This window comes from Protopterus annectens, chromosome 5.part0, assembly GCF_019279795.1.
Source record: "Protopterus annectens isolate FY-2018-M chromosome 5.part0, PAN1.0, whole genome shotgun sequence".
NCBI classification, from domain to species: domain Eukaryota; kingdom Metazoa; phylum Chordata; order Ceratodontiformes; family Protopteridae; genus Protopterus; species Protopterus annectens.
In genome coordinates this window covers 1,116,548,062-1,116,566,524 of record NC_056735.1, presented here as the reverse complement: position 1 = coordinate 1,116,566,524, position 18,463 = coordinate 1,116,548,062, and the positions used below count along the sequence as shown (strand labels likewise).

Below are 18,463 nucleotides of genomic sequence, written 5' to 3'. Positions count from 1 at the left end.
TATATATATATTATACACATACACACACACACACACATACATATATATATATATATATATATATATATATATATATATACACACACACACACACACACATATATATATATATATATATATATATATATATATGTATTATACACACGCACACATACATACAAACAAACACACACATGTATACACACACACGGGTCTACTTCAAAAGATGACATCATAGAGGCGACATTGCCAAAACCTGACTTTAACTAACGACCACAATGCCGAAGGATTTCACAGGGTAAGTATCCAGGTGGCTAACAATGAGAAATTTGCCCTTTTCTCTACTGTAGTGCAATATCGGAGTTGGTATATTTAGTTGGGGGGGTAGCCCCCCACCTGGGTGGGTTTCAGGTAGTGCGGTATGTTTCGTTGTTAGATGGTGGCCAACTGGATACTTGTGGTTGTTCATTAAAGTCAGGTTTCGGCGATGTTGTCTCTGTGACATCGTATTCAGTAATGTAGGTTTTCATTCTTTTGATGTAGACCCATACACACACACACACACACACACATATATATATATATATATATATATACACACATACACACACACACATATATACACATGTGCACACACACATATATATATATATATATATATATATATATACATATAGATGTATACACGTATATATATTATATATATATATATATATATAGTGTGAGAGAGAGAGAAACGCACACATCTCTGTATACGTGTATCTCTCTCTCTCTCTCTCTCTATATATATATATATATATATATATATATATATTTAGACAAAAACACACACACATGTTTTTACTGCTTGTTTTAGAAGAAACTCACATTTCATATTTTCATCAATAATAATTCCTATAAATTTTGCCTAGGTATTACCTTTCTATAAAATTATGTTTGATGAGGAGAACTACAGTACTTCAGAAAATGACTAAATATTCCTCTGGACATTCTATTCAGGAAAAAAAAAGAATTATCCTTTTAAAGCACTGACACCTTCTTTGGCAGTTCTCCTTTACTGAATTTAACAACTTTACCCTTATTGTCCTGTGTTCTCTAACTCCTTGTTATCAACCTTTAAGAAAGAGGAATTAAAATAATAACATCAGTTAAAACACATACATTTATGTTTGAAAGGCTGAAACTACATACATTTGAAATAAAATGTAAGATCGCTTAAAAAATAAATGGCAAATGAGCAAAAGCCCATGTTTGCAGAAAAAGTTACTGTGATATTAATGTGAGATGTGAAGATATGAATGCGAGTAATCAAACAAAAAGAAAGCTACTCTGGAAAGAGAATAAAAGTACAATTAAACTGTTACAAGTTTCTCTTTAAATTTATAAAAACAGACAAAGTATACTCAGTAGATATATCTTGACATTTTGTTTGATTATTGGTTATGTTTGTTTTTGACTAAATTCTTTACTTCCAGTATATCAAGACAGTTGTCAATGACATGACTACCTCAGTTACCAACCTCTTTTTCCTCAGATGCAAGAGTTAGGGATAATTTACTCAGGACTAATAATCCTTAATATAATTTACTGAAGTATTGAAAAAATGTTGGTTCTTACTGGAAGCAAATTCATTTTGTGTCAGTGGTTGTTGTAGTCCATACCAAACTTTGTCACCTTCTTTATCTGCTGGCATATGATCCAGATGCAATCCATCTGCTGCACAAACTGTATTTTGTTTTGACAAAGAATTTGAAAAATCCTGCTGGATGGGGGAATTAATAGTTTTACTTAAGTTGTTTGTTTTACAGGTGTCTTCCAAAGCCAGAAGGGTATGCGAAGGTGGGAAAGATGTCATGATGAATGAGTTAGTATTAACAACATTACCAGAAAGTAAAATATTTTCATCAAGAGTATCACAGCTGGAAATACAGTTCACAGGCATTTCCTCTAATGAGTTGATCTGTGAAACTTTATGTGAGCCAGAGCGAAATGGAAGAGGATATACTTGAGGTTGCACTGGATGTATTATACTGAGGTCTTGCTTGCTATTAGTCACAGTTTTATGTGGTGGACATGGCACAATGATTTTACCATGAGCTTTGACCAACTTATTGCAGTTATCGGAAGACTGGGTTTGGACTACAGTACACTTTCTGCTGTTGCCTGTTGTGCTTAACTGAATTTTTTTGTCAGATCTTGGCCTTTTGATTAATTTAGACTTTCTTTTGATTGAAATAACATGTTCAGCTTTGGATGTAGCTAGTTTCCCTGCAGGTTTTTCATCTCTTTTTGCTGATGCCCAGTCATGCTTTGTAAAATGGTAGCCTGTTGAGGACATAGATGATGTGGACAAAGTTTTAGCAGATACTGCAGTAATCCCAGAACATGATACACCAATGTCATAAAGGGGATCCTCAGTTTTTTCAGCAGAACTGGAATTTGTAGAACATGCCTTAGTTTTATTCTCTGAAACAGATGGAGATAAGTTTGACAGTTTGACTTGGTTTTGATTACAGATGTCTGTGTCATCATCCTCATTTTCAGTACCAGCATCAGTTTCATCTAGCCACCTTAGTTTTTTCTCAGGCTTCTGAATATTTAACCTATTTTCTTTCATTCTGGTCAGCTCCACACTATCTCTAACACAAACTTGAGTTTGCTTTTCAAAATTTAAACCACCACCATTTACCAATGGCCTGAAATAGGTTGGGTCATATTTAGAGTCTTTCTTAAGAATACTCTTAATCAATTTAACATTTCTTTTTTGACAGCTATAAGAATTATGCTGTTCACAATGTACTGATCCAACTTTTAAAGTACTATCACAAAAAGATGTTAAGTTAACATGATCTTTCTTGATGTTGTTTTGATCAGTATTTGAAGAAAGTGTCATTTTATGAATCTCCTTCTCTTTAAAGGCAACAATCATCCCTTCATGTGTTTCTTCCTTCTTTTGCTTTTGAAGGACGTACACATTGTTATCAATAACTGAAAGTATATCTTCAACCTTATTTGTTGATCCACTACTGTAGGTAAAAGATATGTTGCCACTAAGTGCTTTACCAATGGCAGGAAAACTGCTACTATAAATTCTAGACTGTGTTTCACTAGGACATGTGACAACAGAAGTTGCCATTGGCTGGTTGGAAAAAGAAAGTGATTTTATTTGGGATTTCTGCACCATTTTTGATGTTTCTTCTGACACTGAACTCTCAGTTGCTGTCCTTGGAGTAACATCAGCAGTACCCCATGCTTTACAAGGTATTAACACAAAGTTACCAGGAGACAGTACAACATTTCTCTCACTTCCATTATATGAAGCAGTCTGAGTATTTTGCTCAGTGCATAAACTGGTGATTTTTTTTTCCGTTTTACCTTCTGCAGAACTGCACTGCTTATTCATACTGAAGGCATCATTACATGAAGTATCATGATACTTTAAGTTGTCACTTTCCACTGAATTAGACTGATTAATAAAACTGCATGCAGCATTCTCAGATGTTTCAGAATTCAAACTTAACCCTCTTTTATCAGAAGTTATCATCTTCTCTAGTGTATTGCTCATGTTCTTACCTATAGTAGAGGTTACATTATCGCAAGCTTCTAAAATGTCCTGAGATACGTCTGAAATACTTGTATTTTGACTCTCTGTATCACTGAAAGAAGCATTTGCATTCTGAGCTTCACAAAAACTACTTGTATCTGGTGTACATCTGCATGGCATCATTAATTCTAACTTTTGAAGAGCGCTGGATACAGTGTCCTGTGCTGACAATGGTGATGTTGCATCCTGTTCCAAGCAGTTACTGGTCTGCTGTGCAGCATCTAGACTATCCAAGCTTGTCAGGCTGTCTGAGAAAGTTATCTGGCCAATTTCTTGACAGAAGTTCTGTAATAAAATGTGCACATTTTGAATCTGATTTCATAAATCTATGTTTATAACTACAGAATTAATTATGTAAAATAAAATTAAGCATATCTATTATGTACGACCAACTCACTCATACTGGTGTTTAGACCCAACATTTCACATCTTTCTTCATGTGAATAACCATCTTTAAAACTGGATTTAATAAACACTAATCAAAGCAAGGAAATATACACTCCTACCATATTTATTGATTTTGTTGTTTATGTTCACCTTTCATCACAAATGGAGCTGCTGTCAAAGAAAAACATCCTGTCAAAAGCACTTGAAATGAAACTCCTGCTAGCAAAAGTATACATATGAAATGCTGTAAGAAAGCCAATAACATCCTCCTTGTTAATACATGTGGTAACACAGACAGACATTGATATGTTAGTTTTGCTTGGCAAAATAACATGATGATGTGGGGCATAACTGACCTTGGTTAAAGGAGTCCAAGGATCTGAAAAAATGAAAAAAAGAGAAGCTAGAAACAAAAGAGAAAGGGAGTGTGAAAAAAAGAGAAAGGTGTTTTCTTTCTTTGGGATGGTCTAGAAGGCAAAGGTGCCATACTACAAGCACTACTCAGTAGAACAAGGCAGTGAAGAGAATTGACAAAAACGCTGAGAAAGAAAGGCATACAGACCACAAGTGAACTTATTTAAGCACTTCATACGAGATGTCATCACTCCCAACACAATAATTAAATTAATCAAAAAATTAACGATGCTAAAAGTAAACAATATCACAAATATGATGAAGAAAAGATTAAGCTTTAATAAATGGAATCAAATATCCTGTGGGATTCATGAACAACTGTGCAGGCTTTGCGAAAAGCCTATACAATATTTACATGTTAGCATGACAAGCAGCAGCACTACTTGCATATGCATGCTGCTCATCACGCTTACATAAATACATGCAAGTTTTCATGGCCAGCAACAGTGTTGGAGGCCTAGAAACATGTTGAGTAGCATGAGCACACAAGAGTAAACAAAGAAAGCTTGGATATAGGCAGACCTGTTCAGAGTGCTCACGTGGGCAGAAAGAAGAGCTACATAGGGCAAATAATGCAAGCTGTACCAGTCAGGGAAAGAGTACCGAGGGTAATGTGCACATAAATTAAACACATGAATACACAAATAGCAAAATGGGAGGGGAAACAGCAAGAGCAACTACAATAGATGGGTTACCAGAAAGGAAAAATGGACTGAGGAAATGTGCACAGAAATCAAAGAGATGTATACAGAAATATGTAAGCGGGGACAGTAAATGTTTAAATTCTAGTAAGATGACTGAGGGGAAGGTACTTATGTCACAAATACAATTTTTCAATAATAACATTTTGCAAAATGTATGTCATAACAATTAATGGTGGTCACATTTTTTTCTTGAGTAAATATAGGTAAATAAAAAGTAAATGAAGCGCAGTGCAACAAAAAACCAATAAGCAAAAAATGTGCTGTGAGAGGATGAAATGCACCGGACAACCGAGAATCCAGAACCAGCTTTAATATACGTTAAACGTTTGACAAACAACACGTTTTTCGTCACATAAATCAGACTTCATCAGACAAGAAATACAATGACTAACAACCATATATATATGCTGACCCTTCATTTAAAATAACCAATAAAAATCCAACAGTGCTCATAAATATGAATGGATGTGCCTGAAATTTAAATACATAGCATTTTAAAAAGTCAGAGTACTATACTATGATTCACAGAAATATAAATATAACTCCTTTTAAATTATAAAATAATATCATAAAATAATAAATCAAAAACTTTGTAGTTAAAACTGATTTGTAGTGAAAACTAATTTGTAGTAAAAACTGGTTATTGGTACTCATTGAAAAATTCAATGAAGTGATATAATATTGTATTTCAAACAACAATACTCCCATCTAGTGGTCGAGACGTGTATACTATACCATATTATATATATTTAATACTCACTTCATATATTTCATATTTCATAGATCTTAATATATTCATCATTCATTCATCATCAATTATTCAACATTCATTATTTATTGACTGAGTATAAAATTCATGATGATATTTCAGCGTATACACGTCTCGACCACTAGATGGGAGTATTGCTGTTTGAAATACAATATTATATCACTTCATTGAATTTTTCAATGAGTACCAATAACCAGTTTTTACTACAAATTAGTTTTCACTACAAATCAGTTTTAACTACAAAGTTTTTGATTTATTATTTTATGATATTATTTTATAATTTAAAAGGAGTTATTATTTATATTTCTGTGAATCATAGTATAGTACTCTGACTTTTTTAAATGCTATGTATTTAAATTTCAGGCACATCCATTCATATTTATGAGCACTGTTGGAATTTTATTGGTTATTTTAAATGAAGGGTCAGCATATATATATGGTTGTTAGTCATTGTATTTCTTGTCTGATGAAGTCTGATTTATGTGACGAAAAACGTGTTGTTTGTCAAACATTTAACGTATATTAAAGCTGGTTCTGGATTCTCGGTTGTCCGGTGCATTTCGTCCTCTTACAGTGCATTTTTTGCTTATAGGTAAATAAAAGCAGACATGATATCCTGGCAGATAGGTTCAGTGTTAACTTTACCCCCCTCTCACCCACTAAAGGGCCCATCTCTATACCGGAAGAATGCAAAGTTCCTGTAATCACAGCTGCACAGGTAAAAACCACACTCTCCAAAGCCAAGAATACAGCATCCATGGGACCTGATAACATCCCATCCTACACGAACTACAGAGCGAACTGGCACCCCACCTTAGTACTATGTTCAATCATAGCCTCAACTCAGGCTTTGTGCCCACTGAATGGCGCACAGCGACGGTTATCCCGCTCCACAAAGGGGGAGCCACCACGGACCCTGGGAACTACCACCCCATTAGCCTGACGAGCCTGGTCTGCAAGGCCATGGAACTTATAAACAAAGACATTGGTAATCTCCAAACTCTGGACCCTAGCCAGTTTGGGTTTGTAAAAGGCAGATCATGTCTCCTAAACCTGATAGACTTCTTTGAAGCAGTCAGCAAAGCCGTAGACGAGGGTAAGGTGGATCACACAGCCTATCTAGATCTTGCCAAGGCTTTTGACACCATCCCCCACTCTGGAATTATAGATAAACTCACTAAACTAGGTATAAATCCTTATGTCACAAGATGGGCTGCCAACTGGCTCATTGACAGAACCCACATTGTGAAAGTAGCAGACTCCAAATCCGACTTTAGACCAGTGACAAGTGGAGTATCACAGGGTTCAGTCCTGGGTCTTCTCCTGTTTGGTATCGACTTCTCTGACGTACAGGCTAACACAGAAGGTCTTTGGCTAATGAAGTTTGCAGATGACAGCAAACTAAGAGCAATAATCGAAACTCCTAACGATGTGGACATCCTACAAAAGGGCCTCACTGAGACAGATGCCTGGTGTCAAAGCCATGGCCTCAAGCTCAATGTCAAAAAGTGCATTGTCATCCCCTTTGGTAAAAACTCTGTACCCATGAACTACCACATAGGTGGTAGTCTACTTAACTCCAAAAGCATGATAAGAGACCTTGGGACACAGGTGGACAGCAGTCTCTCCTTCGATAATCACATTGCCACATTAGTCAGGAAATATTTCTACGTGGCACACCTCATCACAAAAGGTTTCTCATCTACGAAAAAAGAAGTAATTGTTCCCCTCTACTCGGCACTCATTAGACCCATTATTGAGTACAACGCCCCTTTTGGTATGTACCTCACAAGACATCTACAACAACTGGAAAGACCACAGAAATACCTCACAAAGAGGATTATCGGCCTCAAACAGATGCCCTATGCAGACCGTCTCAAAAATCTCCAGCTTTACTCTGTTGCATATCGCCTACTCAGAGGTGATCTCTGCCTAACATACAAAGCTATGTCAAACCCAGAGCTGTTGGACATGCTCCACTTAAAGAAATCCCAATCCCTCTGAGCTACACGCTCTAGGGACCTAAACCTTGTCACCACAATAAACAGAACATGCTGGAGGGATAGATTCCTGTCCCAGATACTTCCCATACTCTGGAACAAACTACCTATCGATATCAAACAAAGCTCCTCATTAGCAATCTTCAAGAAAAATCTTAATTGATTGGATGGGAAATAGGAAATTCACCCCGGGGATCACTTCTGTGGCTCTGCTCGACAGGGGCACAAGAAAATAATTTTCTTGGAAGGCGAAGGCCAGGGTACCTTTTTGGCTAGGCTTATATAGGCCCTAGAGCCAATAGCCTAGTACCTCCCTATGAACCCTATAAGATGTGACAGTTACACAAATTAACATTGCAACAGAGGGGATTACATGACATATGAATGTCATTAACAAGCTGAGTTGAGATGACAGTTTGCAAGGACAATACATACTTTATGGGATATTTGCACAGCATGCATTTTGTCAATATAACATATTGGAAAATAGGAATGGCTTAGAGGCCTCTTGCAAGACTGGAACCCATCCAATCAATGTTACCACTGACCTCTGTATTAACTGCATACATCACAGAAATAAGCCTAACACATGTAGAAGGTCACACTTCCTGAACAAATATGGATAAATAAAAGCAGACATAATATTATAGGATGTGACCGTTACACAAATTAACATTGTAACAGACAGCACTACATGATATATGAATGTCATTAATATGCTGAGTTGACATGACAGTTTGCAAGGACATTGCTTACATTATGGGATAATTGCATACTGTGCACATTTTGTCAATATAATATGTTGGAAATTAGGACTGGCTTAAAGGCCACAACCTCCTTTTGTAAGGATCGAACCCATCCAATCAATTTTACCACTGTCCTGAGCATTAACTATGTACCAAAAAAAATCCAAAGCCTGGAAACGTAGAGATAATAGTAAAAGCATTTTATTCCAGCCAAATAAAAAAATCACAAAGCTTTCAGGATCAACCCTTCATCAGTGTATAAGAAAACAGATCAATACCTCCATTTAAATATCCAGTTCAAATCATTAACAAGATTCCATGAAACAGTTCTGTTCCAAAAGAGATCACAGTCAAAATAAAAAACATATATGTACAAATCCATATATGTATAAAAATATATTACACATTCACATACAAAATACTATTTCAAACATAACTGTCTGTTTTTCAAAATAGGTTTAACACTAACTACTGTGTTCAAACCTGGAAAATGGTCTACTTCTAACAGTGTAATCCATGAATATTCACATACCTCTAATGCATTATTTAAATCACCCCCCTTTTTTCTTATATTTAGTATCAATTACCCTAAAATTAAACTTGTGGTTATCCCCTTTTCCCTCATATGTTTGCCTAAAGCATTGGTAGCTACCTCTCTACGTAGCGAAAGAAAAGGGGGGTGCTATTTTGAAAAAAGAGACAATTATGTTTGAAATAGTATTTTGTTAAGTGGATGTGTGCTTTATATATATTTATACATATATGATTTGTATATAGGGTACTTTTCCATTATCAGGGCAACAGCTGTAGTAATTATTTGGAATGTTAGGACATGCTGGCAAAGATCGCACTGCTGCTGATGTTGATCTGACTGACGTACATTTATTTTCCTGTCACATTTACTGTTATTTCCCGCACCTCATGTCTTTTACTGTCTGGGAATTGCCAAATGATGAAGAGATGTTTCCGTAATGAACAGCTTTTAATCAGCAAATAATTTTATTGGCAAGCACCATTTTTTTCATTTCTAAGTATTTTTCATCCCTCCACAGAAGACCAAAGAATGAGAACTACACACATGCACAATCACCAATGGCACTGTTATCAGTAACCTGCTTTAGAAAATAGATAAAACTTGGACAAGAAAAACTAATGCAACCAACTATAGCCAAAAATGCACGGCATAGTATTCAGTTAAAATTTTCATAAATGGACGTTTACGATAAGATACAAGACAAAGTAACGGACAAAAATGCTGGTACCTTGGAAGTGACAAGCAAGTCGTAACAGCAAAACTCAAACAGAAACCCAAATGCTTCAACAAACGTTACCGTTTACTGAATGAAGTCAAGAGTTACTCCAAAAGTTTACATTTCTGTTCAAGAAGACCATGGCTACCCCCCTAATCTAGGAGCTACAATCAAAGGTAGATAGCACACAAGCTTCATGGGAAGAAAGGTGGTGTAAACAGACTGCTTCAACAAGAAAAGTGTCTCAGTGGTAGTAATAAGATTGTACAAAAAGCTGTAGTAGGAATGGATTGCGATTGTATTGATTTTAGTTATTTAATTAGTTAGTTTTGCAGTGTCTACCCACCAAGTATGATTAGCGTCTGTCACAGAGTTTACCTTGTAGCAATGTAGTAGTTTGCTTCCATATGACGTATGATATTGCATACATGCTCTGAAAGTTACTGAATTAAGTTATTGCCCATAACCTAGTAATTATTAATAACTATTGATTTCACAGTAAAAGCCCATTCGCAAAACTCAGTCTACTTCTATAATGCACTATTCTGTAAGAAATCATCAACATAAAGCAGTAAGAGCGAGACAAGAAAAGAAAAAAAATCACAGTACTTCACGGTTAACAGCTGAGCGATCATTGCGTGCTCTTGCTACCTCATTACAGCTGTTGCCCCGATAACGGAAAAGTACCATATATATATATATATATATATATATATATATATATATATATATATATATATATATATATATATTATTTTTTTTATTTTGACTGTGATCTCTTTTAGAACAAAATTGTGTCATGTGATCTTGTTAATGATTTGAACTGGATATTTAAATGGAAGCACTGGTCTGTTTTATTACACACTGATGAAGGGTTGATCCCAAAAGCTTTGTGATTTTTTTATTTGGCTGGAATAAAGTGCTTTTACTATTATCCCTATGTTTCCAGGCTTTGGATTTTTTTCTACTGCTCTCTGAACATTGTATCCTGCCTGGTTTACCTAAGAGCTGTCCTTGTTTCTTGTTGTGTTATTAACTATCTACACCACAGAAATAAGTCTAACACATGTATGAGGAGGATCACCATCACCATCGAAGAGAATTAAGCAGTTCAATATTTTGATGGTTATGCATCCCATATGTAGGTGTGAGTTGTTTTACAAATGTGGGTGCAGACTGTAACATACATAATACCCTTCTGTAAGGCACTCCTGCCTGACACAGTTATTGTGCAGACAGATGAGGACAGATGCAAACACCACACACACTGATGTAAAATGGATTCCCTACATCAGTGTACTGTCAGCATGTGTCACAGGAGGTAGCTATGGGTATTATTACAAACAAAATGAAATTAATGAGTGAATTAGGAAAGGATTTCTGATAACAAATGTCATATCAGCATGTTAGACTGATGGCAAATAAATGTGTATCCCCATGTGCACACAACTGTGATCATACTACATCAATGTTCCAGGGTCAAGGAAAGTTTCATTGTATGATTTTACACATAACATCCAAGAACTGGTGTACACTCATGTATACCACAGTACTCAATGCATGTGCCAAGGAGAACTCTCACCATGACATAGAAAGAATGAATGTCTACTGCCATTAAATCAAAAGCTACTGTCACATGTGATCGTGCAACATATCAAGGGATAAAATTGATGTGATGGAATGGTTGTTGTGTGACGTCAGTAGGTTCACACAAAAATGAATCCCTATGCTAGAACTGGACATTAAACTGTACAGCTCCTCCAACTAAAAATATGGCTATTAACCACATGTGCTACTGTGGAATTGGTATCACAGCTGCTGAACTCCACCTATGTAAAGTCATTCAATCAGCTGTACTTTATTTGCCCATAATTTTTATCTGGTAAAATTTATGGAGGAGGCTTCTGCCACTCTATACGTACAAAGTATAATTGTGGGGATGTCTTTCCTGCAGAACAGTTTAGGACACAAATACTTACAGTCACTCAATGCTGCTTTGGAACACTTGCCTAAGCACTTAGAAAATCAACACCATACTGAGATTAGTGGATGTGAAATGGTATACATGCATCACCAATTGTCATATGTGTGGTTATGTCAAAGTATGACATCATGTGTATGAATCAAGAAATATATGTCCCTGTAATTGCTTAGAAAAAATCTTGTATGTCAGATAACATTGCCTAATGCTAGGTACACCAAAACACACCTGTAGCCCCCTGCTGTTGTCACTGTGATGATAGAACAGCAATTATCTACAGTGTGGATATAATCCCATATTGCAGCACATGCCTTCCTTAGGCAACAGCATACATTACATCATCTCATGTCCCCAGTCCTGAGGAGGTGTCTCACTACAACTGTTATATAACAGCAATCTATTCAAATGACAGCATCAGTCTTCAATACAGCCTTTCCAAAGGAAAGGCAGAATAAACTCTCATAACAAGAAACAACATCTGCACATGAACATGCCAAATGTGGGTGACAACATAAACATTAACTGTAAGCAATGATGTCAGGATTTGAAGTATATAGCTAACATAAAAGGCTAATGAAGGTTTACTGAAGCACAAAGCGCAACTACAGATTTATTTGATAACTGTAACACTGCACATTTCAATAAATGACACCACCATTGTGCATTATCTTCATGTTTCTGCAAAAAAGTGGTTGCATGGCAAAAGAACACTGTATAGCTATACCTCATATATGTATTTGCAGCCTACTGTGCACAGTAAGAAGAAGCAGCACATACTCATAGGTAACAGTCATTCCTGTATTTGAACTCCCTACCAACATACTGAAACAATCTAACCATAAGAGCATTATAAACACACATGCCACAGGAGAAGTCTGACAGCATGTGAGCCACACTGCATTTTTGAAAGGATGACATCAGCTGTGTCATGCAAAGGGGATGTGTGTGCAAAAATTACTACAGCTATGTGGAATTGTAAATCTTGTCAATACTATGAAGTGTAAGACACTCCATCCATTTACAGTCACATACACAGAGCCTAACTGCTGTATTCAAACTCTCCATCAAGTGACACAATCTACACACAAGCATACTATACATACCCACCACAGCAGAGATATGACTGCGGTAGTGTCAGAGTGCATTACTTCAATGAAGATATCATCAGCGTGTTGCAGATAGCATGCATTTATGCGCAGACTGAAAAGGGGATGTGGGATTGATCTGATGATGTAAATGTTTCTCATGAGTGGGAGTCAAATGAGCACAGCTGTTGAATTAATCTTCATGTGATTTTATGGACCCACCACCACTCACACAAGCTGGTTGCAGTGAGATTAACCCCCCCACCTAGCTAGTTATACAGTCTAGAGGACAAAGTACTTAATGCAAGTGACACTGCAGAAGTCTCACTTTTACAATGTGTGAGTGCACTTTATAGAGGATGATATCAGCGTTCTGACTGACATTAACACGGACTCACCCCACAGTGTAAAATTTACTTCAGGCTACTATTTTATTGAGGCCAGCAGTAGTTAAGGTCATATTTACATAAATCCATACACACACTATAGTTGACTGCTGCGAGATTAGAACCCCCTACCTATTCAATCTTGAGGATACAATACTTAACACAAGCGGCACCACAGATGTCTAACTTCTATAGTGTGAGCATATACTTTATAGAGGATGACATCATCATTGTATTGCAGAGAAGATGATGCTGGGAGAAGGGTCTGGCATTGATGTGGACTCATCCTGCAGTGGAAAAGATTCCTCAGGCTACTATTTTATTGAGGCTAGCAGTATGTAAGGTCATACTGACACAACTCTATACACACAAAGACACACACAGACACAGACGTAAGTTGACTTCTGTGAGATTAGAATCCCCTATGCAATCAAGAGGACACTGTATTTAATGCAAGTGCCACCGCAGATGCCTGATTTATACATTATAACAGTGCAGTGTAGAAAGAAGTCACTTCTCTTCTGTGTCAGTGAAGATGTGATGTTGAAGGCTTTGTGCAAATCCATATTTGTTAATATGAAGGAGTAATTCTGTTGACTTAGGTCAGCTACATTGTCATTAATGCACATTGCAGAACTGAGACTAACATACCTGCATTGTGTACATCAAACGCTCGTGCGTGCACGCACACACACACACACACACACACACACACACACACACACACACACACACACACACACACACTCTTATGAAACACAGGATGGACAGTGAAGCAGCCATGGATCATCAGATTATCATGATGGTATGTAAACCTTAATTAATGGTACTGATATTAGCAATGGTATGTGCTCATGCATGGGCAATGTGGACTGTTAATACCAAGCAATACCTAATGCTCCACTGCAGGAGGGATAAATAATGATGAAGTATGTGTGTAAATGCTGTATGTGGTTGTATATCATTTGTAAGTGTTAGTGTTGCACTGCTGTCCAGAATGAAGTGGTCAGTTAACCACACAATTCACTGTATTTCACAACAGTACATCAAGCAATTTCCCCATAATGAAGTAATATAATCAAGTATCATATTTGTGAGGATGTTGGAAATGTGTTAACGCATGCATGTTAATACTTTAACCTGTTGATTTTGGAAGGCGAAGTACCAGTGTTCAGTGATGCTCCCCAACCACCTTTGCACAAATAAGGATCAGGCAGGAAATGCTGTGATTCTGATTACATTTAGTACTTAGTGGAGAAAATCCACCTGTCAACCTAACCTCTCTTTCTCTGTGGCACAAGGTGTAAATGAAAAAGTAGAGTAGAAGCAGGGTTCATATCTAGTATGCAGATCATTTTAAAAAGGGTGTCAGAACGTGATTATCATAATTAAATTTGATCATAAGTAGGAATGACTACCATAAATATGCTGCTTTGCCAAACTGTGTCAGTAATTGCTACTGAAACAGTCTTTTATACCTGTTACATATGAGCCATGCTTCAAGGGAAATCACAAGTTAATTGGGTGTACAGTGCGATGTAAAGAAAAATCATAACACATTTTGCAATAGCACGTATAATGCAAGTTCGCATCACATACTACATTTGGTTATTACCAGACCTTGTGCAAATGCTGAAAACTACAACTGTTAAAACAGAAGGGGGTTAGACAGATAAACAGGCAACACATTCACAGCAAAGACACTTATAAAAACAGGCAGTAAAAGATTTACCTAATGCTGGATTCAAACCGTTGTCAAGATGAAAAAAAGAAGTTGTGTCTAACTATAACGTTCCATCTGTGGTGTCGATCTTCATTAATCCTTGACTGTGGGCTGGGTTCCAAGCCTTCGAACTGACTCGGCCATTATTCCAGCTCGTACCTTCCAAAACTCTTGAGCTAAGCTCTACTCACAATGCCCCTCACCAAATTACCTCAGATCAAGTTTGCAAACTATAGTGACACACAATAATAGACAAGAGACCATATCTGTGTCCCTATTATGAAGCCAGTCTTTGGGAATATTCAGTCCACCAAGAGTTCTAAAGGCAAGTGAAGGAGGGAGGAAATGACAAGGATTAGGGAAGATCGACAACACAGATGGAATGTTAAGGAAAGACATAACTTCTTTATCTGATGTCAATCTTCACATAATCCTTGACTGTGGGACAGAGTCCCTAGCTACCTGGATCTTGTCAGGTCTCATGGAAGAATATTCCTGAGCACCATCAAGCTGAATAATGCATGTCCCCTAGAGACCTGGTCCAGTTTGCAATGAGAAATAAAGGTATGAGGAGACACCCAAGCTGCTGCTGTACAAATATCATCTAAAGAAGCTCTGGCATGAAAAACTGCAGATGTTGCTATAGCTCTCACTGAATGTGCTTTTACAGGTCCTGGTGGGTGGAGTCCCTTTCTGTTGTAAACAAAGGTGATACAGTCCTTAAGCCATTTCTTCAGGGTAACTTTAGATATTGGACTGCCTAAAGAGATGGAAGAAAAGGTAATAAATAGCTGATTGGATTTTCTAACATCCTTTGTTCTGTGAAGGCAGAAACGTAACTGTCTGTGTACATCTAGTAAGTGTAGACAGTATTCCCCTTTTGTTGGAAAATTTGGGAAAAAAGACTGGTAGATGTAAAGTCTGATCGATATTTGACTTAGAAACAACCTTTGGTAAAAAGGAAGGATTTGTCTGGAGGGAGACCCTGTTTCTATAAAAGATTAAATAGGGAGATTTACAGGACAAAGCCTGTACTTTCAATTTTCTCCTGGTAGAAGTGATAGCTATTAAAAATAAGATTTTCCAGGACAGGAATTTTAAGTCACAACTTGCTGAAGGTTCAAAAGGGGGAGAAATGAGAGACTGAAGTACCAAATTCAAATATCATGGTGCAGAGATTTCTTTATATGGAGGTCTGAGCATTAAGGTTCCTTTCAATAAGCTTTACAAAGTTTATGTGACATTAGTGATGGACCATTGAAACCAATATGGACGTTATATATTGCAGCAAGATGCACCCGAACAGTAGAGGCTGATGAGCCTGTCTCATAGAGTAAGGTTAAGAAGTCTAAAACTTTGTCTACAGGTGCTGAATATGGGTCAAGATTGGAGTCTAGCAACCACTTAGTAAACTTTAGCCACTTGTTATGATACAATTTTGAAGGTTTGTGGTAGGCCAGAATGATGTGTTGGAATGATGAGGTGTGAGGTGAAGGAGGGATGCCTGGCAATCATGGAAACTGGAGAAGCCACGCAGTGAGCTTGAGAAGCCACGCAGTGAGCTTGAGATGTTGTAGATTCGAATTAATCAGTCCCTCTGGGTGGGACAATAGGTCTGGAGCTAGGTCCAGTATCCAGGGATTCCGAAGCAGATGAGGCTAGAATGGGACAATGATTATTCTGTTCTTCGATCTGTTGGCTTTCTTTAGAAACTGACATATTAGTGGAATCGGAGAAAAGGCTACTATAGACCATGAGGTCAATCGCGAAGAAGAGCGTCTCTGGGTGACTTCCCCAGGGGGGATTAGGACAAAGTAACTGCTGCACTTGTTGTTCAGAGGGGGCACAAACAGGTCACAGCAAGGTTGGTACCAGTAGCAGAATATCTTGTCCGCCACTACTGGATTGAGAGACTACTCATGAGGCATGAGGATGGTTCTGCCCAATTTGCCCACAATCATGTTGGAGCTCCCCAGAATGCACGCTGCCATTAGAAAGCAGTCAGAGGAAATCACCCATTGTGAAACTCTGAGTGCTTCCCGACAAAGAGGGTAAGATCTGGTTCCCCTTTGTTTGGTGATGTAACAGACAACCGACATATTGTCTGTTTATATTGCAATCACTCCCAAGGGAAGGATATCTTAAAATGCCTACAATGCTAAAAGCACTGCCCTCATCTCTAGAACATTGATATGGAAGTTGGCCTCCAGATGGGACCAAGTGATTTGGACTATCTTTCCCAGGTAATGCTCCCAGCACCCTATCTGGGATGCGTCCATGGTCACTATAGCTTGGGGTTGAGGAGGGACAAAGGGACAGCCCAACAATATTTAATTGGAGTGAAGCCACCAACTTAGATCTTTCTTGCATCGATTGGTGATCAGAATCAGATGGGCAATTGGTTGATTCAACAAGGACCATTGGGAGGACAGAAGCCACTGAAGAATTCTCATGTAGTATCTGGCCAGGGGAACTACAGTGTTAGAGACTGCCATTGACCCTACAGCTTGTAGAATGAGTCTTGCTGTTACTGTCTTGCTTTGAATGATCTGGCTCACTTGTGATCTGATCCTTTGGAGTCTTTCTAAGGGAAGTGCCGCAAAGCCAGTGACTGCGTCGAGCATAGCTCCAATGAACTCCGGCTGTTGTGATGGTTCTAGATGGGATTTTTCATAGTTTATAGTGATTCCTAAGCTGGAACAAAGAAGAAGAATGTAATCTTGTGCCTTTACCAGTTGATGCCTGGTGGCAGTGGTAAGGAGCCAGTCATTTAGATATGGAAACCACTCGGAATCCTAGCAGTTTGAGATGTGCTGCTATCACAGCCATGCATATGGTGAACACCCTAGGGGCTATGGTGAGACCAAAGGGCAGTGGCTTGAACTGATAGTGGTTGGCTCTCAGCCAGAAATGCAGGAATCTTCTGAAATGCTTGTCCATTTTTATATGATAATACCCATCCTGAAGATCTATTGAGCACATCCAATTGTCTTTTTTCCAAGAATGGAAGTATAGACTGAATCGAGACCATCTGGAATTTGGCTTGTTAAACTGATTTGTTCAACTGACTGAGGTCCAAAATTGGTCTCCAGTCCTCTGTTTTCTCTGGCACTAAAAAGAATCTTGAGCAAATTCCAAATCATCTCTGGTCTGGTAGGACTGTCTGGGACTGCTGCCTCCCTGTGACTGGGTGGAATGTCCGGGATACTTCATGGTCTTTTTGGTTCCTTTGACAGGGGAATGTTTTAACCTCTGGTAATGATCCTCTGCACCCATTTGTCAACATTATTCCTAGCCAGGCAGATGGGTGCAGGGATAATCACCCCCTGACTGCCTCCAGAGGAAGGCAATTGGGCCTCCTTTCAGGAGCACTGATAGGAGTTACCAGGGAAAGAGTCTCTGGAACTCTGATTTTGCAAGCCATTTCTGCCACTT

At 37.9% G+C, this 18,463-nt stretch overlaps 1 protein-coding gene across 3 annotated transcripts in view; it reads right to left on the bottom strand.

Annotated features, from left to right (window-relative positions):
- Positions 1–1,122: 1,122 nt before the first annotated feature.
- CEP126 (centrosomal protein 126) overlaps positions 1,123–18,463 on the bottom strand; it is a 1,197,756-nt gene continuing 1,180,415 nt past the window's right edge. For all 3 annotated transcript variants that reach the window (XM_044070978.1, XM_044070976.1, XM_044070979.1), the window contains one exon: positions 1,123–3,868. In XM_044070978.1, coding sequence (XP_043926913.1) covers positions 1,544–3,868 — 2,325 coding nt within the window. In that variant the 3' untranslated portion in view covers positions 1,123–1,543. The remainder of the gene's footprint in view (positions 3,869–18,463) is intronic.